The 26,277-nt window shown below is 41.2% G+C and overlaps 1 protein-coding gene across 2 annotated transcripts; it reads left to right on the top strand.

Moving 5' to 3' along the window:
* The first annotated feature begins 8,673 nt into the window (after positions 1-8,673).
* Positions 8,674-21,799, top strand: SLC25A46 (solute carrier family 25 member 46). 2 transcript variants are annotated; one of them, XM_021524784.4, is made up of 8 exons: positions 8,674-8,937; positions 10,823-10,865; positions 12,076-12,133; positions 12,614-12,691; positions 13,362-13,462; positions 16,118-16,174; positions 16,609-16,666; positions 19,708-21,799. In XM_021524784.4, the coding sequence occupies exons 1-8, from the start codon at positions 8,778-8,780 to the stop codon at positions 20,284-20,286; spliced, it is 1,134 nt and encodes a 377-aa protein (XP_021380459.1). In that variant the 5' UTR covers positions 8,674-8,777; the 3' UTR covers positions 20,287-21,799. The 2 variants fall into 2 exon arrangements, with proteins under 2 accessions (XP_021380459.1, XP_021380458.1); XM_021524783.4 differs by having other exon boundaries at positions 8,674-9,030.
* Positions 21,800-26,277: the final 4,478 nt, after the last annotated feature.

The following is a 26,277-nucleotide window of genomic DNA, read 5'->3' as shown; positions in this document are numbered from 1 at the left end:
GAACCCCCTCCCATGATTCCACTGGATTATTTTGCATCCCAGTCCTAGGGGCTGATACATCTGAATGCCACAGTTCCCCTAACCATCAGGAAAAATTGTAGACACCTGGACCTGGATTGTTCAGCCCCCAGCTTGGAGAGAAGAACTTTATGAATATGTGGGGCTCTGAATGGAAAGAAAAGGCAGATGGCTGAAATCCTGGCCTTGGGCAGAAAATTTCCTATAAGAACTGCAGGGTCCAGGAGGGTGGTGTGTGTGTCCAGGGGAACCTCTGCCAAGAGGCGTCCTTCCTCGGCACTGTCCTTTTCCTTGTGGCTGGCTCAGAGAGAATTCGATCCTAAATAAATTTTTTATTATTTCATTTTTAACTTGGCTGGACTAATTTTCATTTATAACACTTGGAACACACTCACACAGTCTGATGCCCTTCTTGTATGTATCCTACTTTCAGGGTTTCTCTAAATGGGATAAGGCTGCCTGAATAAAGAGACCAGAGCAGAAGGGTTGCACAGATGGAATAGGGTTGTGTTAGAACTGGGAATTTTGTATAAAATGGCTGTGAGCCATCAGCAACTCTCCTTCATGATCCAAAGAATCCAATTCTGTTAACATGGTCTGATTTAGATTGCCGAAAATGCTTGTTTTTTTTTTTTTTTTTTAGCTCAAATGTTGGCTGTGCTGTGAGAAGGCACAATGGCAGGTAGGACCAGGGATTTCCTTATCCATGGCAAGGGTAAGGAATGGCTACAGGGAGTGGGATGGAGGGTGGAAGGGTGGGGAAAATGGTGGTAAAGTGGCAGGTATAAGTTGTCTCTTGTCTAGCAACAGCATGGACTTTGCATCAGGGACATGCAGCATGCAGGAAGGGGTACAGATTTTGGCTGCAAAAAATTAGAAAATTACCCCAGGTCAAGATAATGCTCTGAGAAGAGACTCTTTTAAGAAGCAGCCCACATCATACTCTAGCAGCTGGCTGGCATAAAATGCTGAAGAGAAGAAGCAGACAAAATTTGAGGTAATGGTCAACAAAGCTCACAGGGCATGGAGTGCTCCTGAGCATCTGTGGCAAGATCAGAGTCTGATTTGATAATTCTGATCTGTAAAGGAAACACATCCATTGTTAAGTTGCTTGAATTATATACTTTTTAAGAAAGTAGAAGCACATGATAAGTATAAACAATTACTGCAAAAAAGCTGTGCATGGTTGGAGCCTGTCTTTTAACCTTGCTGGAAATATTTCATTGTCTTACTGTGAGACTTTGAGAAGAGTTAACCTTTCTGCCAGTTTTCAAGTTCCTAACTTGGATATGATTAACCTCACTGTAGTACTGGAAGGATAGCTAATAAGCAGCTATAAAATACTAAACACTGTATGGAAGATAAAAGAATCAACAGAAAAATCTGAATAAATAACACTGAAAAGAGTACAAGGTACTTCATTTACCTTGTCACTCTATTGGTATGCTTTTCATCCATCTGTCGTTTTTACAGATTGTGAGCTCCTTGGAAAAGAATCTGTGTCTGTCCTCAGCACCACCAAAAAACATGCCACAAAGATGAAGTAATATTGTGAAATAACTATCATAGCTGTTGGAAGTGTACCGCCCATTATACCTGGGCATGTTTGTGAAGTTCTGAGTGTGCTCCTTCCCCCACGACTTCCACGAGGTGAGGAAGCACTCCTCTGTTCATTCCACACAAGGACACAGAACAGTGAAGCCTGGAAACTATGTCAGGGCAATGAAACCTCAGCAGTCCTACGGACCAGGAATAGCACCCAGGTGGGGTGGCACTCTTCAGACACCTTTGCTTAGACAAACCACCCAGAGGAGGCCAGATGTGACATAAGACCTTCAACAGGACCTGTGTCTTTCTGAACTGGAGGGGCAGAACAAGTAACCTGGGACACCCCACATGTCAGGGTTTAACACAACATGCCTATGTTTAACATTCCAGGTCCACATTTGGCCAATGGCAGCACTCCGCTTGCCCGGCGCCCCTCCCTGCCCCCCCCCCCCCCCCTTTAAAGCAATGATAGAAAACATGAACTTTTGAAAAATTAATGGTACCAGGGAGTGTGGCAGCAATCATCATTATTTTCATCTGCTTAGATGCTGGTGTCAGGCCAAAAAACCTATAAAGCATGAGAGCTGGCTTCATTTCTGAAAGGAGTAGGATACCGAGAAATTGCAAATGACAATCAGGCATTTCAGATGGAAACTAGACAGATTCATTACCTTGCCACAGGTGACATTCAGCCCACAGACCTCTATCCTTTGATCTGCCATCAGCCACAGCCTCCTTTTTGTCACATGATTTTCTTGCATTACTTTCTATTATCATTTTTACTATTCATGAAGAGTTGATGGCATACTCCAAGACTAACTGATGTACAGGAGAGTGCATGCACTCTCTTTTTTAATAGATGGGGAGTCTGTTAAGCAGACTGCCTGACAGTTTTTTTACCTGTAGCTCAGCATCTAAACTGACATAAGTCCAAAAACTTCAAAACCCCATGGCATTGTCTCATTGATGACACACACAGCTTGCTTTTCTTCTGCATTTCTCCTCAGCCTCAGCAAGGAAGACAGATTAGTTCCACTCCTGGTGTGATTATGACAGTGATAAGAGTTAGTACATCAGGTAAGACTTAATATACCAGCAGGACATCTATAATGACAGAAGTAGAGCTTCCAAAACAAACTAAAATGACCAGACCTTAAGCCTGGTTGCAGCAGCCCCCTGGATGCTCTGGGAGCTGATTGATAACTGAATTAGCTGTCCATGTTTCAATTAAGCGCCAATGAAACAGGGTGAGGCTGAAGTAGCTCAAGAGAACGACTGGGTTGGGATCAGTGGCCAGTGCAAAGGCCAGAAGCTGAGTCTCCCACTTGCTAAGTACAGGGTGAACATCCAGGTGTGTGACCCTACAGAAAGTTCCGTACCTGTATCACAAGATGGTGCTGCTGCTCAGCCAATGCACAGCTTAAGCCTGTGCTGGCAGCAAAAGAAACCTAATGCTGTGCCAGTGCATTGATTCAAATGTGCACGTGTTTATTTTTCTTAATGTTCTCTGGCAAATGAGTGTTTTAAGGTTACTTAAAGAATCACAGAAAAGTCATAGGCAAAAGCAGGTTTCATATAAAACAGAAAGTGTGATGTAGTTCATTTACAAGGTTCCCTCTACTACTACTTACTACTAATGCTCTGGTAAAAGCACATAGAAAAAGAGCAAACTAAAACCTAAAACCAGTCAATTGAAATCCAAAATCAACTCAAAACTTAACTCTGTGGAGGCTGGGGATAAGGATAGGGAAGGGGTAAGGACAAACAGGAATAAGGAAGACCCACCCATTGCATCACAAGTTTCCGAGTAGACCCCTTTGCTAAACTGAGCCCCAAACTTGAGAGTTTAGGTCTATAGCTTTAACAGCACTTAAGGGCACTTAAGTGACAGGTTAGGTTAAACAATTTATCTAAAGATTCATATAGAATTTACTATAACTCATGGGCCTAACTTACAAACCTGAAGTACTTAAGAATCTAGGAGAGCAGCATTCCTTGTACATATGCTATAGCATATTCACACCCTCATGCACACATACCTAAAGGGTCTGTATAAGACACCCACAGAGTACCTCTGAAAAATTTTCCTCAGACTTGGTGAAGGACACATATCTGATGCCTTTGGATCATCCCAACGGGCAAAGCGTTGAGTCTGGAGAAGTGGGGGTGTAAGTCCAGGCTCCATCATTGTCATTCAGTGATCTTCCAAGTTTAGCAAACTTGAGAGTTCTCTGGCTCTGAGAGGCCCCACACAGAGGGAGGTGCTGGTCACAGTGTCTGCTGTCCAGGAGAGCTCAAAGGGTCTCACTTTGGGCCATTGTTTATAGAGTCACAAGAGAATGGGCTTCAATCATAATAATTTTTCATCCTGATTGCAATATGGGCTAGCATGTTCTTTGAAAGTTTGATAACAAAATTGTTATTCTGCTTGGGTTGTTTTCGAGGCAAGAAAAGTAAGTTTCCAAGGCAGTTCATTAAAAATCAGGAGACTAGTACTAGTTCCTGGGAACAGACTGATTTTGATAAACTCAGGAGGAGCTCAGTCTAGGTGCCCTTTGTGAAGATCAAGGCTAATGAGGATTTCTCAGATCACAATGAGGCCTCAGGAGGAGTGCAGGGGATGCACATCACATGTTCACATATGCCATTGCACATCTCTTTAGTGTAGATGAATTAAAATTAATTACATCCAAATCTTGATCACAGAGAAATTCTTTGAGTTCTTTAATGGACTTTTCTCATGACAAATTCCCCAGGATAACGCCGCTTTGTATCAAGTAGGTTTACTCCAGTAAAAACCTACAACAAGAAGAATCTTTTTATTTCTTTAGTTTTGATTCCCATTTCCCATATATATTTCTTCAACTCAGCTGAGGGACAGATTCTGAACTTTGTTTATTCATGGTTTTGTATTTATTAATCATATACACAGCATTTAACAGAATTTGGTATTCTGCTATCAAAACCATTAGAAGAGCATTAATACATTGTACATGGTATCATATATGGGCTTTGCAATTTGGTCTTGTTCCTACGGTTTGGAGGTATATCTAATTGTACACAAAAGAATACTGAAGTAGAGGTGTTACTGCACAAGCAGCAAAGGATGATCCAGCCACCCACCTTAAGATTCAGCTATGAGGAGAAACAACCACACAAAGGCCCATTTAACTTCCAGGCCTGTTTCCTTTCAGCTCAGAATTGAAAATTCTCCCATGAAGGCAATTTGCTCTTCCTCCTTGCCCAGATCACTCTTGATCACATTGTGAACAAGCCAGCCAAAGAACAGATGCTGGGTGCCAGTTGTCTGTGTGAGGGAGAGACCCAAGAGCCTGTGGCACTTTCCAGTTTCCTGTTTGGGTAATTGAGGGAGTTGCAGAGAAGTACAGCAGGAAAATGTAATTTTCAAGTCCAGACTGCCAGGAGGTGTTAAAACCCAGGGTCCTTTTTGCTGGTCCTTTTGGGGTGACTTTTGCTTGAGGGTCTATTTATGTGCCTAATAAAACTGTGAGGCAAACCAAAGATTTTCTTCTGAGAGCACTCAAGAGATGAGCAGCTGAAGGGAAAGAGCTGTTTGGACATCCATCACTGGGATGTCACAAAGGATGCTGTGGATGCCAGGACTAAGAGACCCAGGAAAAATATGGCGAGTTTGCTGTTGTCCTTGGCTGTGGGCGAGCATCCTGCTGGTGTAAAGCATCTGTGTTCTCATCCTGAATTACTATGGGAAGCAAAACATGAGCATGGAGTGAAGATCCAAAATGACATAAGCACTACTGTGTGTCCCATCTAAGCCAATGTCAAATTAACATTCAAACCTGACACCCACTTGGAGAAGATTAATTTATTGCCAGTTTAAAATAGAGTAGGATACTGGAAAAAAACACATTTCTCTTACCCTCTCCTGCTACCAAAATCATGGATGGGCTCAGCTTTGGCCATGGCAGGTCTGGCTGGAGTTGGCTGTGCTTGACAGAGGGGCAGGTCTTGATATCTCCCCACAGAAACCACTCCTGCAGTCACACAGGTCCAATGTGTAGACTCAATTGAATTGTCTTTCAGGCTGTGCTGCTGGAAGCTCCAGGCTGCTGTGGAGCACAGCTGCTCTCTTCCATTATATGAACAAGAGGGCAGCTACCCACTGTGCAGATCTCACAGATCTCAAAGATCTGGTGTAAATCAAATCTGAGTCAGCAGCTTTGCACTCTACTCCTTTGCTAACAGGTTAACAAAGCAGTGGCTATGAGCATTGTTTCCCAAGAAAAATGTAGATTTTAATTTTAAGACAGTTTTCTCACACTGAACAATTCTCCCTCTCACACACATTCACAGAATTCACAGAATAACTAGGTGGGAAGAGACCTTAAAGATCATTGAGTCCAACCCAATATTAGTCAATGAATATTGTTTTAGAAAACACAGCAGATCTGGCTATTCCAACAGTCATGTCATATTCCAGTGTGGAAGAAGATTGTAGTTTCTTTGGAACAACACTCTTTCTCCTATTTTTCTTCTGAAGAACTGTGGTTTACTGGTTTCTCTTATCAACAACCTTCATTCTGTTTCTCTCCTGGAGGCTTGTCTTCCAAGCAGGAAGACCTGCTTGGTCTTCCAAGACCAAGCACAGAAACTGCATGTGTGGCTTTATATTAAGTCATATGGGAATTAAATTTAAGGGATCATTAACACAGAAGCTTTGTGTCCTATTGTAATTGCTGCACTTAGGCTGTTGCCAATTTCTTCTCACTGCAAAAGTGGATCTCTGAATTGTTTTCTTGGTGTTTTCTTTCAAAGAAAAGAAGGAAACCCAAACTTCTACTGTATCATGTGAGAATAGGTTCTGTGCTATGGGAGCACAGTCAAACACCAGGGAATGGTCTGGGGACACTGTGTAGAAGGCATGGATCCCACACCTGAAATTCTATTTAATACTAATATTCAATTTCCTATCAGCACTGTTCAGCATCTTCAACAGTAACATGGACATTGTGGGATTGAGTGCACCCTCAGCAAATCTGGAGACTATATGAAGCTGAGTAGAGCCATTGACACAGCTGAAGGACTGCGAGTATCATAAAATTCGTAAAACACTGGAAAAGGTTGTCCAGAGAGGCTGTACCCACATCTCTGGGAACATTCATTCAGTTTGCAAAGGGCCCTAAACACTTGCTGGCAATTGAAGGTGTCCTTGCTTATTGCAGGGTGGTAGGTCTAGATGACTTTTAAAGACTTCCTTCAATCCTGACTAGTCTGATTTTATGATTTCCACAATTTTAGGAAGACTAAAACTGTGTAACAAAACAGAGTAACTGTAACTTTATGTGTTGAACTTGTGTTTCAGTTTATGGCTATTGCTCCTTTTCCTGTCCCTGGGCACCAAAGAGTCTGGCACCATCCTTTGGCACCAGCCTTAGAGATACTCATATGCACTAATGAGATTTCCTCTCACAAAGCTGTGGATGACTCATGCTATACTTAGAATTGAATGCACTAATGCTCACTTAACCTAGTGCACAAAATAAGAACAACTGCATGTCAGACTAAGACGCAGTTGTGGGAGACCTTGTTGAGCTTCTTCAGAGAAGACAAGCTGCCTGGAAGGAGATTGCAGCAAGGTCAGGCTCCTCTCCCATGCAACAAAGGACACAGTGAGAGGAAATGGTTTAATTGCCTGGAGAGGTTTTGGCTGCCCAGTAGGAATTTTTTTTCACAGAAAGAGTGACCAGATATTGAAATGGGCTGCCAAGGGAGGTTGTGGAATCATTGTCCCTGGAAGTGTTTAAGGAAAGACTGGACGTGCCATGGGGTGGTTGACATGGTGTCATAGTTTGGACTTGGTGATCTCGGAGGTCTTTTCAACCTAAATGATTCTGTGATTCTGAGCTAAAGGATCATTAAACCCACAGGGTATGGCCTCCCACTCCTAAGGGGAAGGAAGATTCATAAATGCTCATGGTTGAAAGGAACAACAAAAGTTAGAGGGTCAGCAAATAATCAGAAAGTTTTATTAGTAAATTACATACTCAGCATGGAAGCTGGCATTTTCGTCCTTGACCGGCTATGTAAGTACAAGGCAATAGGTTTTAGATAAAGAAGTAGTGTGAAAGGCAAGACAGAGAAGAAGAGGTGAGCTAAAGAGAAGAAGAGAGAAAGAAAAATAAGAGCTCAGTGCTCCTGGTTCCAACACTGATCCAGCTGCAGGGATGTCAGTCCTGGTGTCAGAATCCATCCAGCTGCAGGGATGTCAGTCCTGGTTCCAGCACTGATCCAGCTGCAGGGATGTCAGTCCTGGTGTCAGAATCCATCCAGCTGCAGGGATGTCAGTCCTGGTTCCAGCACTGATCCAGCTGCAGGGATGTCAGTCCTGGTGTCAGAATCCATCCAGCTGCAGGGATGTCAGTCCTGGTTCCAGCACTGATCCAGCTGCAGGGATGTCAGTCCTGGTTCCAGCACTGATCCAGCTGCAGGGATGTCAGTCCTGGTTCCAGACTGATCCAGCTGCAGGGATGTCAGTCCTGGTTCCAGACTGATCCAGCTGCAGGGATGTCAGTCCTGGTGTCAGAATCGACCCAGCTGCATCCATCCAGCCAACAGGATATCCTGTGGGATTGGGGGACACTTTCTGTGGCCTGACTTCCCCGTCCTGAAGTGTTTCTCACTTTCTACTCAATCAGTTATCATGGGCAGTCTGTTCTTTGGGCCTGGTTATGGAAATAAGGCAGAGGGCTTTGGGGATCTTGGGTGCTCTGCGTTCCTCTCCACAACCCATGCCCCACTTTTTGGCCTCCTCCCTGCGCCTGCCGTGTGCAGTGCTGCGCTCATCTCCAGGGCCGATAAGAAGGAGTTTTTCCCCGGAAGAACACGCTGCCCGAGGTCGGCACAGACTCCTCATCGCCGGCTCCTCCTCACGGACTCCCGGAGGGGCCCGGCCGGCCGCGGAGCCGGCGCGCGGACTGCGCAGGCGCGGGGCGGCGGGGCCGCTCCGCCGCGCCGCCAGGGGGCGCCGCACGCCCCGCCCCGGGCCGGGCAAGCGGAGCGCCGCCATTGGCCAGCGGCGCCGGCCCCGCCCGCCGCGGTCACGCGCGCGGCCTCACCGCGGCCGGAAGTGCCGACGGGCGGCGGGGCCGGGCGCGCTGCCGGCGGAGCGGCCCGAGCGCGGCGCCTCCCGCTCCTCTCCCGCTCCCCGCCGGGCTCCCTCAGCCACCCCCGCCATGCACCCGCGCCGCCCCGACGGCTTCGACGGCCTCGGCTACCGTGGGGTCGGCCGCGACGAACTGGGCCCCGGCTCCAGGCCCTTCGGCAGCGGCTCGGAGCCGGGCTCCTGGGTGACCAGCCCGCCCGACATCCCCGGCAGCCGCAACCTGCACTGGGGTGAGAAGACGCCGCCGTACGGGGCTGGGACCCCGCTGGGCGGCGCGGGCCCCAACGAGGAGGCCAACCTCGGGGCGGGCGGCCCCGGTGCCGGTAAGGGAGGGCCCGGCCCGGGCTAGCCCGGGGCCGGCCGGTGCCGCGGAGCCCCGCTGCCGCCGCGGAGCCCCGCTGCCGCCGCGGAGCCCCGCTGCCGCCGCGGAGCCCCGCTGCCGCCGCGGAGCCCCGCTGCCGCCGCGGGCGCTGAGCGCCGGGCGAGGGCGGGCGGGCCTGAGCTGCGCCGCCCGGGCTGCCGGTGCTGAGGCGCAGGGAAGAAGAAGGCGGAGTGCTCTGCTGAACACCCGCTGCCTGTTGCGCTCCAGCGCTGTGCAGCTCCGCTCCAGTGGGGTCCGAGAGTGCCAGAACGCGCCCCGCAGCTTCCCGTTAAGCAGTGTGCAGTCAGCTCGCTCCTCATTGCCCGTGTAGATAATCTCCTGCAGAAACACCCCGCCTTCTTCAAGGGCAGGAAGTGCTTTTGGCTCTTGGAGTGCTGCGTTATTGTGGTGGTGGTGTTGCGGACTGCGTGGCTTCTGTCGGGTTTAAAACATGAGCTGCTGACGTAAACTTTCCCCCTCCACGCGTGATAGCGAGGGAACTGTGGGATTTGTAGGATTTAAGGAAGCAACTGAGTACAAGGCTTTTTCGGTAATTGCTGGAAAATTGAGTGTAAGCCTTCATACATAAAGTCATTTTAGATCTTAACAAAGTTGAGGTGAATTAAGGAAAACTTGCTCTCTCTAGGGTACTGTATGTTGTTTTCTTTAAATAAAAGGAGCAGGTTGTAGACACTTGAGTATCAAAAAATCTCTGAAATAGTAATTTACCTGAAATCGAATTATATTAGTAGGCAAGTCTTTCTTTTCTGAGCTGTAGTGCAGTATCTTTATTTAGGTCTTACAAAGAGTACTGCCTTTAGCTGGACTCCGTCCATGCATGCACTGGTTGAAGCACTATTAAGTATCCTTGCATAGCTGGACACTGCATTTTTTCCGCCGTCTGCATGTGGAAGGTGTGTTCATTCTGCACTTTGGAGCACTGATAAGGAGTTGCTGTAATCACTGAATCCAGCAGCTGCATGTGGTATCTTACCATTTTTAGGAGGGCTGCCACATTTGTGTGGAGCACCACTGAAGTTACTGACTTCATCCATGCCTTCAGACTGCATGCACAATGAAGCTTGTAGGCTAAGCATTGACTTTAAAATGCCTTTACTGTTCTGATGCTCATCTTAAAATCCCTTCTGATAATTCCCAATGTGCAAATGTCTGCTTGCAGGCAACAGAGAGTTGAATTAATTACTTCTGTAATTCTCCAATTTGGAGAATTCAGATTTTTGCAAAGGACTGGAGGTAAACAACTGGCTTGAAAATTTGCTTTGTGTTGATGTTTGTTACTTCATCTGTGGCTTTTTGTGTAACTTCGCACAAGATTTTGCCTTTTATACTGTTTTAACAGTATTTTCACCTCAATTACCTAGATTTATGTTTCAGAATTACTGCAAACTCATGCGTACTAAATCTTTCAGTAATTGGTTTGAATTGGTAAATACTCTCTGTTTTACTGTTCGTTTTCTCTCTTCTTTTTTTGCTGTAAGAAAAGCATAATTTTATATATAAGAGCATGTACAAACTCAAATGCAGTCCAAAGTGCACATGTTCCTAGGGGAATATTTTTTTATATCTTCTGTTGCTCAACTGCCATAAATATTGTAATTTAGTGCTTGTAATTTTTTGATGCAAGTACAGGATAAAACTAGTTTTTCAGATCCCGTGCATGACATTTTCTCTGTTTTGTGATTATCGCTGCCGTATCATCTGGTTTTGTTTCGGATTTTTTTCTTGTTTTTCAGAACAGTTGAACAGATTTGCTGGCTTTGGTATTGGCCTTGCAAGGTAAGAGATGTGTTCAGTGACAAAGGGGTTGTAAAACTCATACTTATAAACCCTACATACACTTCTGTGTTGTGTTTTTATTCCAATAGCCATAAGCAGTTGAAATGTATTTTGAAACCTAATACCCCCCATTTAGGTTTCTGTTTTCTTTAACTGTTGCCAAAAATATATGAATGGAAGAAACAGAATGCCCTGTCCGAGTAATCTAAAATTAACACCAGAAAACTTCTTTGACATGTGCAACTTTTGTTAATATTTCTGGGTGATACAAATGTTTCCTAAGAAAGTGAAAATGTCTTCAAGTATATTACCAAAGTATCCTCAGACCATAATGTTCATCTAATCAAGTGGCCTGAAGGCCAGTTCATTCTTTATGATGATGACCCTGATTATTGATAGTATTTTTGAAAAAGTGATGGATTATAAGATGCTGATGCCCAAGGAAAGTTTTTCCTCTTGGTACAGAGGAACTATTAGATCAATAGTTACAAAACTGCAGTATTTTTCTGTGCCACTTGTTTATTGGGAGTTCAGAAACCTACCACAGATGATTCTGTAGCTTGGGGTGTTTGTAAAAATCCTGGATGTTCTTTTCTAATCCATGTCCCAGGTTTGAACAATATACAGGTAAGTACTCTGATCACTCAGGCATTTTGAGCTGAAATTAATAGTCTATCTGAATGTCTGCAACCAGGAATTCTGCTTTGGAAGTGTGAACTTTCCTGTGAAGTTTTGATTCAAATATGACTTCTGCCAATGGCTGGAGAATTGGTTTGGGTCAGTAGTGTTTTCGGTGAAAAGGTGGTCAGCTACTAGTACCACTCCTCTGCCCTCCTAAGAGGAGTCTTGATTAATAATACAGGATGCAGAATTAACATAAAACTGGGAACTAAACCTCTCATAATTGTAGCTGTGGTTTGTTTTGCACCGTGATACTCTGAGGAGGGCGAAATTAAGAAATTTAGTATATTTTTTGCTTATAAAAATAAGTGCATATTACATATATATGGGGCTTTTTCACAGTAAATGTATATGTCAGATTTTATGTAACTTGTTCCTTGGGAGGCTGTTGGGTAACCATCAAAAACATGGCCTATTAGTTCACTAGAAAATGTGTTGCTTCTCCAAATACTGATCTGCTGCTGTTAGAGACAATTAACAAGTCTTTTCTAAGGAATTTTTGTGCATTAAATACAATTTTCCTTTAAAGCCTATTTACAGAAAATGTGTTGGCACATCCTTGCATTGTTCTACGTCGTCAATGTCAGGTATGTCTTTTATATTACCTATTCCAGTCAAAGCTCCTGTGTACTGCCATACCTCTGTATGAAAGTACATATTATGGGAAACTTTGCAATTTTTAGGAGGTCTCTGGTACATTAACAAATTTTTACTTGTAGAATACTTGTTTTCTGTTCTGCAGTTTATTTTATTTGGAAAAGTCTTGCTCATTTTTGTTTGGGCAGTGGAAAGCAAATTACAGCAAGTGTTTTGGGATCTGCAGAGCAACTTTCACATCCCTGTTTGCAAGCAGGGTGATTTGTTTCATAGGTTCTGATTTATGTATGGTTTCTTTAAACTTTCAGCATATGAATAATTTAAAGGGCTGCCCTTTTTCCTAGATTTCAGTGAGAACTTACTCATATTTGTAGCTGATCTTTACAGATATCAATTCTTTGAAATGCCTTTATACTTCAGAGTTGTAGCATCTACAAGTGTATTTCTAATACTATTTATTTTTTTAACAGGTTAACTATCATGCACGGAATTATCATCTCACACCATTTACTGTTGTCAATATCATGTACTGCATCAATAAGACACAGGTTAGTGTTTGGTGCCAGGCTGTATCTAGGCACTGAGGGTTCCTACAGCATGTATGTACATTGAAATCTCTGATTGTTTATGTAGGTGGTGTTGGAAAGCACGGCTGTTATGAGGGTTTGTTTTTATGGCTACAGAAATGTGTCAAGAAGATCAAGTAAATAATTTTTTTTTTTTCAGAAGTGCAGTACTTAGTGGGGAAAGATTTGTGGATGTTAGAAAGCAAAAAGTCCTTGGATTTTTTTTTTTCATTAGGTTTCTAAAAGATCATTAAATCATTATGTGGATGAAATTATTGTTGTCCTTCCAAAGGTTGTACTTCCAGTTCTGCAGGGGAATGGCAATCCATAAACTCAGATCAGAAGGCAGGAAGCAAGTCTTAATTCTGAATATATTACGGATGTACTTTTGACATCTCAAGCTCATTTTGTCCATAAAAAATGGTGTTAAGTTTATAATATAGAGTATTAACAGTTTGGGAGCCTCCAAAGTTATTGACAGATCTTTGAAATTATTGAAAAACAAAAACTTCTTCATTGATTAAAAAATAATCTGTTACCCAAGTTTAATTACGAATTTCAACAGTAGAATTGTAGACCTGTGTGATATTAATTTACTGAATTTTTTAAATATTAAGTTGAAAATATTTATCTTGGATATTTCAACATGCAGGGTCCAAGAGCTCTCTGGAAAGGAATGGGCAGCACTTTCATTGTTCAGGGCATAACCCTGGGAACAGAAGGCATCATCAGTGAATTTACACCTTTGCCAAGGTATTGCATGTTTTTTTTTACCAATTCTAGCAAATCAATATGTTGTTGATTTTTTTTTTTTTTCAAAGTATTAGTAAGGCTTTTTGAAAAATACTACTTTATGAGAACAACCAGACATTAAATAGGTATTTCCAAACACAGTGTGGTTGTCTTGGAAAAGACAGCCTTATAATCCATAAATACTGAGGGACTTTTTCTGAGAACTTTATTTGTTTGTGTCTGCTTACCTGTCTGACATAAAAATGCTGTGGCAAATTAGTCTTTGGTATTCAACTCTGTAATAAAAAAAAAAAAAAATCATTGTTTTCTTCTTTTATTTAGGTTATATTGCAAATACCATACCTAAGGTATAAACTCCTGGTCTTACCAATCTAAATAGAGAAAACTTGCACAGCTAATGAGCTAGCCCTGACATTTTGTTGGATAGTTGCACTGTGCTTGGTACTCCTAGGGAGAGCAGAATGGCCTGCATTAGCAAATGGAAAGATGTGGTAGATGGGTGTCCATGTAACTGGCAGCTTTATCTTCTGCCTGCCTTGACCAAGAGCTATATGTACCTTGTTCAGTATTCTCATAAAAAAGATGTTACCACTAAATAACTGACTTGATTTAAAGAGATACTCATCATTCTACATCACTGTGTCAAACTTCTGCTACAGAAGTTTAGTAATTTTTTACTAAAAGTATTCAGGGCCATGGAAACTACCAGGTTTTAAAAAGAAGAAATGTGGTTAGGATTAATCCAATACTGTTCTGATACATGTATCCATATTAATAAAAGTAGACATTTGCAAGTTCAAAAGCATTTACAAAAGTATTTCATATTTAAATTGTATAGAGTGTGTATTTAAGGGTTTTGGTCAACTTTGTTGCATAGGTAATTGAAATTTCCAGGCATGTGCTTTCCTCCAAGTGTGTTTTAGATACAGATCCTAGGGTATGCTTAAGTTCATGAGATGTGATGTAGTGTTTATATCTTCATTGTTCTGAATTTTCACAAATGTGAGCAATGTTTTTCTACTTGTGGGCCAGTTCAGCAGTTTGGAAAGTAAGCTGGTTCTTCTGCCAAAATAATCAAGGCTTTCTGCTGGAACCAGCTAATTTCTTCCTCTGTGGTACTCCCATCTTTGTGGAAACACAATGTGTGAACAGTCAAGAAATTAACTGGACTGTGAAAGTGATCTGGCTAAAATGGTTTTCTCATACATGCACCACCCTACAGCAGTTTTCTACTCAATGCTCTCTTCTTTTTAATGGTGGCTTGCATGTTTGGGTGGTCACAGGGAGGAGAAGGTTATTGCTTGTAGCAACAGTGCTGACAAATCTGATTTGAAAGTATTTAACTGCATTATCAGGCTCCAAAGATCACAGAGAAGTGAAATGTGAATTCTAATTCTATGTTATAGTTACATGAAAGAAAGCTCCCTGTTTAGGAGAGGAGCCCGGAAATGAGTGTGAGCATTTTGTACTAGATAAATTTCGTACGTAATTGTTCTTGCACTGCAGGGACAGTAATGCCTTGTGGATTGACAGATTAGGTTTTCACACATTAGTTTTTGACTGGTTTAATTTTCCACATCATTTAAGTATTATGGGTAAGTGGATGTGATCCAAGTATATAATGAAGTATATAATGGTGAAAATGATCTTCTAGTCCTGTTCAGTGATTGACCTGTGCATTTAAAATGTGATAGCTAGTAACAACACACAATTCTTCAGAAAGTAAAATATTGCGTTTTTTGGATTAGAGTTATTTTAACTACAAGCAGTGTCTGTGATTCCTGGACAGCACTTGAAGCTGAAAACTTTATAGATTATTATTAAAAATGCAAAGACTAGTATGCCCAGCACTTCAGACAAGTATCTGTACCTCAGAGTACTGACCGTATGCATTGTCATTACGTGTGGTATTTGAATGGTATCCTGAACTAGGTGGGTTTACATTTTCTGTTGAGTGGAATGTAAACATTTGCTGTTTGTATTTTGAAGTGTGTAACTAGAAATTCTACTTCAAGGAAATATTTTTTAATATCACCTTTATGTTAACTGCACAGGCTTTCTTCTTTTTTATCAGAATATGCTAAGGACTGGTCACAGGACAAAAAGCTTCAGTTACGTCTGTATGAAATTACTGTGCAACTTCTGGCCTGACCTCTTCTACTTGATTTTTTCTTATCTGACTGTGCCAGAATATGATTTCTCTTTTCTGGAAAGAAACAACAACAGGGTAGATGCATACTAAATAACAGAAGATCACAACCAAATCAAAATTAAATAAAAATTATTTATTGATAAAGGAAAAGTATGAAGACTTCAAAGTATTCCAGTTATTCCTGCAAATTGTTTTAAGTGCTTATACATAAGGTTGCTGAATTAATGCAGAACTGATTAAAGTCAGTTGCTGTGAGAGCTGCAAACATTTTATTAATTTATAACTGAAACCTTTTTTGACAGAGCATCTGACAGGCCTGAAAAACTACTAGAAGTTAAGCATGATTTACTAGATGTTTTGCTGTGTCTTTACAATATGGGAAATACTTGAAGCCAAATAGTAGAACACCAATATGAAAACTGGCTGTTGACACCCATGGAAGAATTGTTTGAGAATTGCGTGTGGATGATTTTTCATATTGTGTTAAATACTTCTCTTTTTAGAGAGCTTTCACATAAATGGAACCTCAAGCAGATAGGTGGTCACCTTTTACTCAAAGGGTAAGTATAGCATGTGTCTTATGTCTTATTATCTAAGCATAATAAACTACCAAATGGACATAAGTTTAGTCTGGTACTACGTTTTCTTGACAAGATGCTAACTACTTTTCAAATGCTGATTTTTTTGAACAATCTTGATTACATGAACCAGTTTCACAGGTTTTCTCATACTAGATCCCTGTGTCTATGGAGCTAAGTTAAAAGATTATACTATTTTAGACCTTAATCGGTCTGGTCACATGGAAATAGAATTTAAGTAAACTTTTGACTGAAGCTTATCTCAACTTGTTGACATACATTTTAGTAATTGAGTTAGGTTTTGTTAATTTTCTCTCAGGAATAATTTGGTAGACAGCTTTGTCAATTTACAGGTGCTTGTTTGGCTGAAATTCTAGTATTGACATTAATTCTTACATTGTTTTTAATTTCTACAGGTTAACACATGTGATAGCAATGCCTTTTTATTCTGCGAGCCTGATTGAAACTGTACAGGTAACTTACATACATTTGGAATGTTGAAAAATCAACTGTTACTCTCTATAGATTAGATTATGTGGAGAGGTGAATCTTTGAATTCAGGTTTATGTTACAGTAGTTGCATTTGTTTTGCTTGAGGCTGTGTGACTTAGCTGACATGGGTGAAATGAGGGGTATATTAATGTACTGTCTTAACTCTAAATCTAGAATCTAAATCTAGAAAGGACATTTAATGTAGATAGTTGGAATATATTGTATATGAAATGGGGACATGCAGATAAAACATAACGTTTTTCTCATGTAAGATTTTTAAACTTTGCCTTCCTAGGCATGTTGTTACAGTGACATCTGTCCCCTACAACAACTGTAATTTTTTTTTCCAATAGTTCAATGGAGATTTTAAATAAATACTCAATTCTACCCTCTCAGGATTATTTTCATTCAATCAGCTTTCTACCTTTTTACTTTTAATCTTCATCTAGTTCTTCCTTAGCCACAAAAATTAAAATCTGGACCTGTCACTTAGAATACATCTTAGCTTGTTCTGTAACTGTGCAGGGTAGCCCATAGCACTGTGTTGCAGACTGCCTGTCAGCGAGGTGTTGCATCTCTTTCTGGAGGAAGGCAAGGGTTAGCTCTGCAGAAATGGTCCAGGGTAATTCTCTCAGACCTCTGTGTATAATGACTTGCTCTTAGATGCATTACAGAGTCTCTGTGCAGCTAATGGAGCTCTTTCTGTGGAGTGAGCTCTCATATGGAGGGTGCAGGATAGTCACTCTTGTGTCTCTGAGTCAGCAAAATAATAATTTTCACTCGAAGCATGGGCAAGTTGTAAGTACTATCAATTCTGGTTTGCTGGTGTATGTCTCCAAAATGTGCTTTTTCTGAGGAGAAGGCTGTCTTCTGCAGTTTTGTAGTTTCAGCACATACTTTAGAGGCAGGGATTCTATAAGGGGCAGGATTCTGCTGTGGGCAGACAATCCAAGCTGAAATGAGCCAGAAGGTACTAGGACAGCTGTTCTCTCTGAACTGGCTGGATTTACAGGACAAGTGAGATTAAAGATCTGTGCAGGGACAGTCATAGAAAGACTCCCAACAGCAAACTCACTTCCTCTGAAGATACTCTGCATTTTAGAAACCTTCTTTCTTCATGGGATCTCTGGTTTGGGGAATATTTGAGAGACTTAGCTGGTGTTATAATGGGAACCTGGCTGGAACTCAAATTCTTAATTGCTGGGAAATGGCTCTACCCTAAGCATGCCATAATTTTGGAACTAGAAGCAGTGGTGGAACACTGTTAATGTTTCTGGAGTTCATAGCAGGACACAGAATGGAATGTTATATCTTACTACTTGTATTTTTTGCATTACCAGTGTTGTTGGACATGGGTAAATTTTTTACCAGTAAAAGAGAACATGATTTAGAATCTGTCTTCTGTTTATAAAATAATTATAAAGTTTGTTTGCTAGAAAGCAACTTAATAGGAAAATAATTAAAAAGAAAAAACAAAAAAGCATCTCTCTCGGCCTTTTGGGTAGGTGATCGTCTCTGTAATGGATTGGTTATGAAAATTCCACTGAGATCTGAGGATTTTAAGATTAGTAACTTCAGCTGTATGCAAGTATTTTAGTGAAGAAGTGCAAGTTTGTCCGTGTGTGTATATATGGTGTATGGAATATGTCCTTGAGTTCCTGAAAACATCATCATAAGTCTATTAGAAACACAGCAGAGGTAATGATAGCATTTGCAAAGATTTTTATACTGTACTAATCAGTGCAGGGGAGCACTTGGCTTGCCAGGTTTGCGTTACATTCCTGTGCTGCAAGAAGACAATGACCAGTGACAAACAAAAAAAGTTGAAGATGTTTGGATTTCCTACTAGCCAATTTATATTGACTTTGACTGTCTTAATTCTGATAAACCATGCTGCTCAACAGTATCTGTTTGGCACTTACCCAAGTAAATTCACTTCATCAAAATAGCTGTAAATGGTGGGAATTTGTTGCCCTCACATTTGTTATTTTGTCATTAGCATCTCAAACCTCATGGTTTGGCATGTTAGGCCAAAGCAGGAGTGGTTTTGAAGTGCAGTGACTGTACTGATGTGGAGCAGAAGAGGAGTCAGTAGGGGTTGTTTTGCTTAACTTGTAGTTTAAGTCAGCAACAACATTATGTTCTCAGGCATTTAAATTAGTTTCTCTCTCACACAGAAAAAAACATGAAGGCTCTGCAGGCTGTTTAATATTTCCTCAAAATACTGACGAATATTCTGGTGGTTTATTCTAGTGTGAGGTTAGGACATAGACCACATTGACTCAGAGACTTGGACATTTAGGAGAACACTAAAATCTTGAATTTGGATGCAAACCACATGATAAAACACTGGAGTATAACCATTCATGGAGAAATAATGTTTTTAGCTTAATCCTACACTCACAGGTGGATTGTAACTGAATAAATAATTACTACAGGATTTTTATTTTCAGCACATGAATAGAATAATTATCTCTTCACTAAGAGACAGCATGGGTAAAGAATACTACTTTAGATGCATATAATGCCATGATAATATTCACAACTGAACGTATTAAATTCATGTCAAAAATGACCTTTCAACACTACTTATGGAAGTCTTTACTATATAAATTCAAGTTCAAAGGTAATACTCATAGTCTTTAAAGTAAAGACATTTTGAATTAAATAAGTACTTCCTGGCATTTTTCTCCAGATGTAGTAATTTTAAGTTCCTGACTGTTTTGCATTCTGATACTTTCAGCAGTAGGCTGACAACCGCATTTCTTTGGTAGAAACACAGATAACTGCAACATACATTAAAAAACCCTCACCTCTTTAAGATGGGTTCATTCTTTAAAAAGGTTAACTGAGTGCTGTAAAGAGTGTTATAACAAGGGACTTTTATTTGTACAGCTGTGTAGACATAATAGCATGCAACTGTTTAACTCTTTTAAAAAGATCAGCAGTGAAGTGTCAGAGTGGATGTCAGGATGATTTTGAAGTGCTCAGCACGAGTTGTAACTCCTTCTTTGTACTTGTAGAGTGAAATCATTCGAGACAATCCTGGTATCCTGGACTGTGTGAAAGAAGGAATTGGCAGAGTTGTAGGCTTGGGAGTACCCCATAGCAAGCGTCTCCTTCCTCTGATGGTCCTGACTTTTCCCACTGCTCTACACGGAGTTCTTCACTACATCATCAGTTCCATCGTCCAGAAGCTTGTCTTGTTTTTTTTGAAAAGGGATAATTCCCACAGCCTTCCATCTGAGAGCTCCACTTCTGTGCAGAGCATGCTGGATGCGTATTTTCCAGAACTTATTGCTAGCTTTGCTGCTAGCCTTTGTGCTGATGTCATGCTTTACCCACTGGAAACAGTTTTGCACCGCCTTCATATTCAAGGGACACGCACAATAATTGACAATACAGACCTTGGCTATGAAGTGCTTCCAATCAATACTCAGTATGAGGGAATGAAAGACTGCATAAATACTATAAAACGTGAAGAAGGAATGCAAGGTTTTTATAAAGGATTTGGAGCTGTTATAGTACAGTATACCTTGCATGTGGCAGTTTTACAGCTTACCAAAATTATTTACTCAACACTGCTTCAAAATGTTTCCTAATCTGTCCAGGTCTGAATCTAGCACATTGGACATGATTGACTTGCTAACCTAGTATTGTTTAAATGGCTTAGAAAATGAACTTTGGGGAATCCACTCTGTGGATTCTCCTTACACTGTAGAACAACTTGTATTAAAAATGGGGATATGGTTTCCAAAGTGTAATTAAAAAAGGACTGTTTAAAAATTACAGACACAAATTGAATATGTCATATGCAGTCATACAAAGGGGATCAGATTTCACATATGATTGCATTGAGGATTTGCTTTTCCTCTTACCAGTTCACTGACATAAGGAATGGATATTAATTAAGTATCTGTTTTATGAGCATCACATCTGATATTTAATATGGACTGTTAGCCAGTTGAAAGGAATTTATTTTCTTAAGTTATAATGACTTGCAGTTAGGAGACTGATGGCTTTACTGGTCTTTTAAAAATGTTTCCAACTTACTGCTAATGGAACTGAGAGTAAAACAGCAACTGTAAAAGTGACTTAAGTAGACTTAAGTGTTACCATTTACAGGTATATAGAGGACATGTTTTGCTGTAGTGTGGCAGAAGATGACGAATGGGATTCTCTTGCTTTGTATGAAAACAATGAAAAATGGGTGTGGGACAAAGCTGCACAGAATGCAAATTTGGGTGTCTTGCAGTTTGTTTGCAAGGCTTACAATAACTGTGTGAATAAAGGAAAATAGAAACTGATGTGTGCATGTGTAAGTGCCATTTTTAGTTGACTTTCCACTGACAGCTTCAGGGTTTAGTTTTACTCTTATGAGGATATAATAATCATACAAATCTGTGAATGTAGTAGTGTAGTGGTGTTCAAAGTGTACAGAAAGCCAAAGAAAACAATTGGCTGTTCATAGAGATTTTATTTTGATATATTGGACGGGTGTGTATAAAATTGTCTCCTTAACTATTTAGCACTGATGTCTGTAATTTTAAATCTCTGATAGTTTAAATACTTTGTGGAGCAGAGCTGTGTGTTTATGTGCAAGGGAACCACTGAAATAATTTTTGTCCTCTCCCCTTTCATTCTCAGCCTGAAAATGATTTTTAATAATTCTAAATAACCTAGTCTTTGGTTTCATCAGTAAATATGGAGGCTGGAAGATGGTTCTTACAAATAAAACAATCATGTGGAAAGTTACTTTTAAGTTATGAGAGGCTGCTGCTTATTTCACATTCATGTGGCAAGTCTGTTTTTGTGAATGTTGTAAACTGATCTGCATCTTAATCATTAGTCATTGTGTAGTTACCACTTATGGAAAGTAGTAATGGTAAAATAATATAAAGATGTTGCTCTTTGTCAGTTTTGACTTACTTTATTATTAATCTAACTTTCATGTATTTTAAATGCCTAAGTGTTGAAATGGAAAGTATGGTAAACTTGGAAACTGGTTTATTTTGAAATACTGCTGATTGCAATTTTAGTGTATAGTGTATGAAATAAAATGAGAATTCACTTTAAGTACTATAAAATAATTCACCAAAGAGGCATGTAAAGGAATCCTGTTTTATGTGTTATGTCTTACTGTACAGATTCCAGAGTGGCATTTTCAAGTTCCTCAACTTTCATAAATGCAAGAACATGATGAATTAAACTACATGCAAGAGCTTGGGTAAAAATTCCTGGGTTGGTTTCATGAAAAATTTGTGTGAGTATTAAGATGGCCATGCCAGAGAATCATCCAGACTGGAAGGAACCTCAGCCAGTCATGCAGTCCAAATTCCTGCTCAAGCAAGGTCTTGTTCATGCCCTTGTCCAATCAAGTTTTTAATACATGAAACTGGCCTTTTCAAATGTATTAAATTGAGCTGTAGCCACCAATTTTATCGTAATTGCCTTGAAGCAATAACTAAGTGTATCTTACAGTCCAGCACTTCCAGATGTATCTGTAAAATTGGCCAGTCCTGTTTTTCTAGGAATAAAATCCTAGGGCTTTTTCCCTTGTGCAATAGAGGACTTGCCTTTATATATTCTTCGAGGGAGTTCCCAAGAGTGACACTAGAGATTGCTATAATCCTTTATTGTGTCAAATACTTGCTTTCATTACTGACAGTTTTACACTTGTAGTCTAGGTTCTCAGATTTGTAAGCAGGGTGAGAAAGAATGCTGTCAGTGTAGAGCAACTGTTCTGTGGTGGAAAAAACCTTTTGCTTAGGACTATAATTTTTTGGTTCTCTTTCCAGTAGTTAGAATGAACATGTTTTGATTTTTCATGTATACTTTTTTTATCTTCCAAAACACTTAATACACTTTGTCTGGAGTTGCCAAGGTTCTGCCCATGCAAAAATGTAAATTAGTATAGGCTGAAAAAGCAATTTTAACCTTTTTAATCATAAGTGTTTCTAGTTTTCACTTGGATTTTAAATCTGAAATACTCAATTTTTAGCTCACACAAATGATCAGTAGGTGGTTTCAGCAAGAGATACCATTGAAAACTACAAAATACTGAATTGTCTGTAGAAAGTAGTTGTGGTAAAATACAAAGAATTCTTAAGCATAAGAAGAAAAATTCTTGTGAAGAATTCTTGTGCCTGATGCAAACAATTTTTTGTACCTTGTTTTTCTTCCTACTTTTTTTTTTAATATATATCTTTAAAAAAGAGAGATGATTTCAAGAAGGTCAGTGTTCCTGAAGAAAGACAAGACTCTGATGTTTTTCCCCAGTGAAGCATTACTTGGCTTCTTACCCCTGTCTCTTGCAAGGAAAGCCTTCGAGTGCCCTAACTGAAAACAGCCCAGGCAGAAAACTTTAGACTATGAGGCCTCCTGGAAGCAGGCAAATATCTGCTTATGTTCTTTCATGAGCAGCATGCAGATCACACTTAGCTTTTAATTGTGTTACAATGGAGCATTTAGATCCAGTGTTGGTGCCAATACTGAATTTTCCAGGATTGTTCCAGCTGTGTTCATTTCTTTTAGCAGATCTACTCTGAGGCACTCATGATTTGATCTGCCTCTAGTACTGTCTGTAATAATGTGAAATGTCCAATTTTACAGGTCTATGCAGAATTTGTAAGACTCAAAATTACATAGTTTTTTTAGCTCCTCTGGATTTAGCAGCAGGTTTCTAGTAAGTATGTGGAAGATATTCATCTCACACGGTCATTCAGCTGGGTATACGCCTGCAGCTACAAACACAAAGTAGAATCATAAAATATCCTGAATTGAAAGGGTCCCATAAGGATCATTAAAGTTCAGTTCATGGCACCCCAAGAATTCCACTACGTGCCTAACAGCAATGTCCAAACACTTCTTGAACTTGGGTGCTGAGACCATTTCCCTGGGGAGCCTGTTCCAGTGCCCAAACACCCTTGGAGGAAGGAACCTTTTCCTAATACTCAACCTGAAACTCCCCCAACACAAATTCAAGCCATTCCTTTTTTTTTCTGTCAGTGGTAACCAGACACAAGTTTAGGTGTCTGCCCCCTTCCTTCCCTCACAAAGAAGTTGCAGACTCTAGTGGGCTCTCTCATCAGTTTCCAGGTTGAACAGACCAAGTGACCACAGGTGCTCCTCATAGGACTCTTCTTTCAAATCTTTCATTATCTTTAATGCCTTCCTTTGGATACTCTTTAGTATCTTTATATCTTATATTGTGGCACCCAAAACTGCCCCTAGGACTCAAGGTGAGGCCGCCCCAGCCCAGAGCAGAGTGGGACAATCCCTTCCTTGCCCCCTGGTGATGCTGGCCCCGATGCCCCCAGGACAGGGATGTCCCTCCTGGCTCCAGGGCACTGCTGGTTCATGCTCAGCTTGCCAGGGACCAGGACCTGCAGGTCCCTTCGCACGGTGCTGCTCTCCAGCCTCTCATTCCCGGTCTGTCCCTGCACGCAGGGCTGCCCCATCCCAGGAGCAGAGCCCAGCGCTTTCCCCGCTGAGCTGCACCCAGCTGGTGATTGCCCTCGGTCGGTTCATCGAGGTCTCTGCAGGGCCTCCCTGCCTTTGAGAGAGGCAGCAGCTCTTCCCCGTCTTGGATCACCAGCAGTTTGCCCAGTCTCCCTTCCAGCCCTGCGTGCAGGTTGGTTATGAAGGTGTTGGAGAGCACGGGGCTGAGGATGGAGCCCTGCAGGACCCTGATAGTGACAGGTCAGCAGTTTGATGTCACCCACTCAGTGTATCTCTTCGTGCCCAACCTGTAAGCCAGTTGCTCACTCAACACATGATGTGTTTTTCTAGCTGTGGGCTAGACATTTTGTCCAGAAGGATCTTGTGAGTGACAACAGCTTCACTGAAGTCTAGAAAATTACATCAACTGGTTTCCATTGATCAGCCAGGTGAGTTACCTTGTCATAAAAGGAAATCACATTTGACAAACAGGACTTTCCCCTCATGAAGCCATGCTGTTTGTGACAGATGACTGCATGGTCCTTCAGGTGTCCAGAATATTCCTAAAGCTCCTGGGTGATAGCTTCATGGTACCAAGGCATCACAGATAGTAAAGGAGCTGAGTAGGAAAGATGCCCTCCTTGATTTGTTGCTCATTTCACAAAGGGTTTTGTGGCTGAATTGGTGGTTGGTGGCCATCTTGGCCAGAGTGGCCAAGATGAGTCAAAATCTCTTGACAGGAGGAAAAGAGCCTCAACCATGGACATGAGGAGAGCAGACTTCAGGAACTAGTAATGAATGATATGTCTGAGAAAACCTTTTAGAAGGTACTGGAGTTCAGTGCTGGTCGCTTTTTGAGCACCACCTCCTTAACACTCAGGAAATACCAGAATGCTGGAAGTCAAGCAAGTGAGGCAGAAGGCTGGCTTGACTGAGCAGGGGTTTTTTGGAGCTAAAGCAAGAAAAATAGCATATATGGCCAGTGGAAGCAAGATCAGATGGCATGGGAAAAAAGCAGAGATGCACTGTGAGGAAGAAAATTCGTGTGGCCAAAACTTGGCTAGAGTTGGCACTGGCCAGAGCTGTGGGGGACAGTGCAAAGAATTTAGTTAAATCATTAGTGGTAAAAGACCGCGCTGAGGTAACATTGCCCATTACAGGCTAAGGGTGGTCACCTCCCAAAGAGGGACAGAGACAAGGCAGAGATGTTTAATGCTTTCCTTGCCTCAGTTTCCAGCACTGCTGATGGGCTAAGGGTGTCCGAGTGCCCTGAGCTGGAGGACCATGGCTGTGAGAGTGACAAACTCCCAGCCTCAGGACCCTCAGCCTGTGCAGCTCCAGCTGGACCCCTGCAACTCTATGGGGCTTGATGGGATTCATCTGAGAATACTCAAAGAGCTGCTGATGTCATCATGAGCCTCTCTCAATGATTTTTGAACATTCCTGGGAATCCGTAGAAGTCTGAGTTGACTGGAAGCTGGTGAGCATTGTCCCAGGTTTCAAGAAGGGCAAGAAGGATGACCCTGGAAACTGTAGACCTGTTATCCTCCCTTCAACACCAGTGAAAATATGGGGAAGTTCATTTTGGGAGTTACTTAAAACCACTAGAAGAACCTAATCAATGTACATGATGTAAATGAAGCCTGTAGCTCCATTAATAACCAACTTCTTGCTGAGCTCTAAGATTTTTGTCGGTATAATTCAGGGCTAGCAGTGATCATTGTCAAACTATTTGCTACTTCAGTGATAACCAAGAAGAAGGGGTCACACACTAAATTTTTTTGTTAAATGGTTGCTGCTGTGAATATTGAGAGCAATATATAATGGGAGCATTCCTTCTTTTGAATGCCAAGAGAGGTGGTAGGAAAATGTGAATAAACTGTTTGATTTTGCTTCAAAATATGTAATACATATCTCCAGCAGGGGCAGAAGAAGGGAATATCTTAATTTTATCAAAACTGCTGGCATACGTACTTCAAAAGCAAATCTGAATTTAAGGACTTGAAAAAACTTGTGTCTTCAGATTACTTTTGATAGAATAAAGATAATTTTTTCTTTACTTTCTGCTCTCCAGCCTCCCCACAGACAGCCTGGCAAATTTGAAACATAATTTCAAGGCAGAAAAGGAGCAATATTGAAAATGGAATGTAGAG

Source organism: Lonchura striata, chromosome Z (genome assembly GCF_050655825.1).
Source record: "Lonchura striata isolate lonStrDom1 chromosome Z, ASM5065582v1, whole genome shotgun sequence".
NCBI lineage: Eukaryota > Metazoa > Chordata > Aves > Passeriformes > Estrildidae > Lonchura > Lonchura striata.
Note: the sequence above shows the minus strand (reverse complement) of the source record. Positions and strands in the feature narration are given on the sequence as shown.

Coding starts and splice junctions, on each gene's coding strand:
- SLC25A46 (XM_021524783.4), top strand. CDS start 8,778: ATGCACCCGCGCCGCCCCGACGGCTTCGACGGCCTCGGCTACCGTGGG. Junction 12,134..12,613: donor TTCTACGTCGTCAATGTCAG/GTATGTCTTTTA, acceptor TTTTTTTAACAG/GTTAACTATCATGCACGGAA. Junction 16,667..19,707: donor GCCTGATTGAAACTGTACAG/GTAACTTACATA, acceptor TTGTACTTGTAG/AGTGAAATCATTCGAGACAA.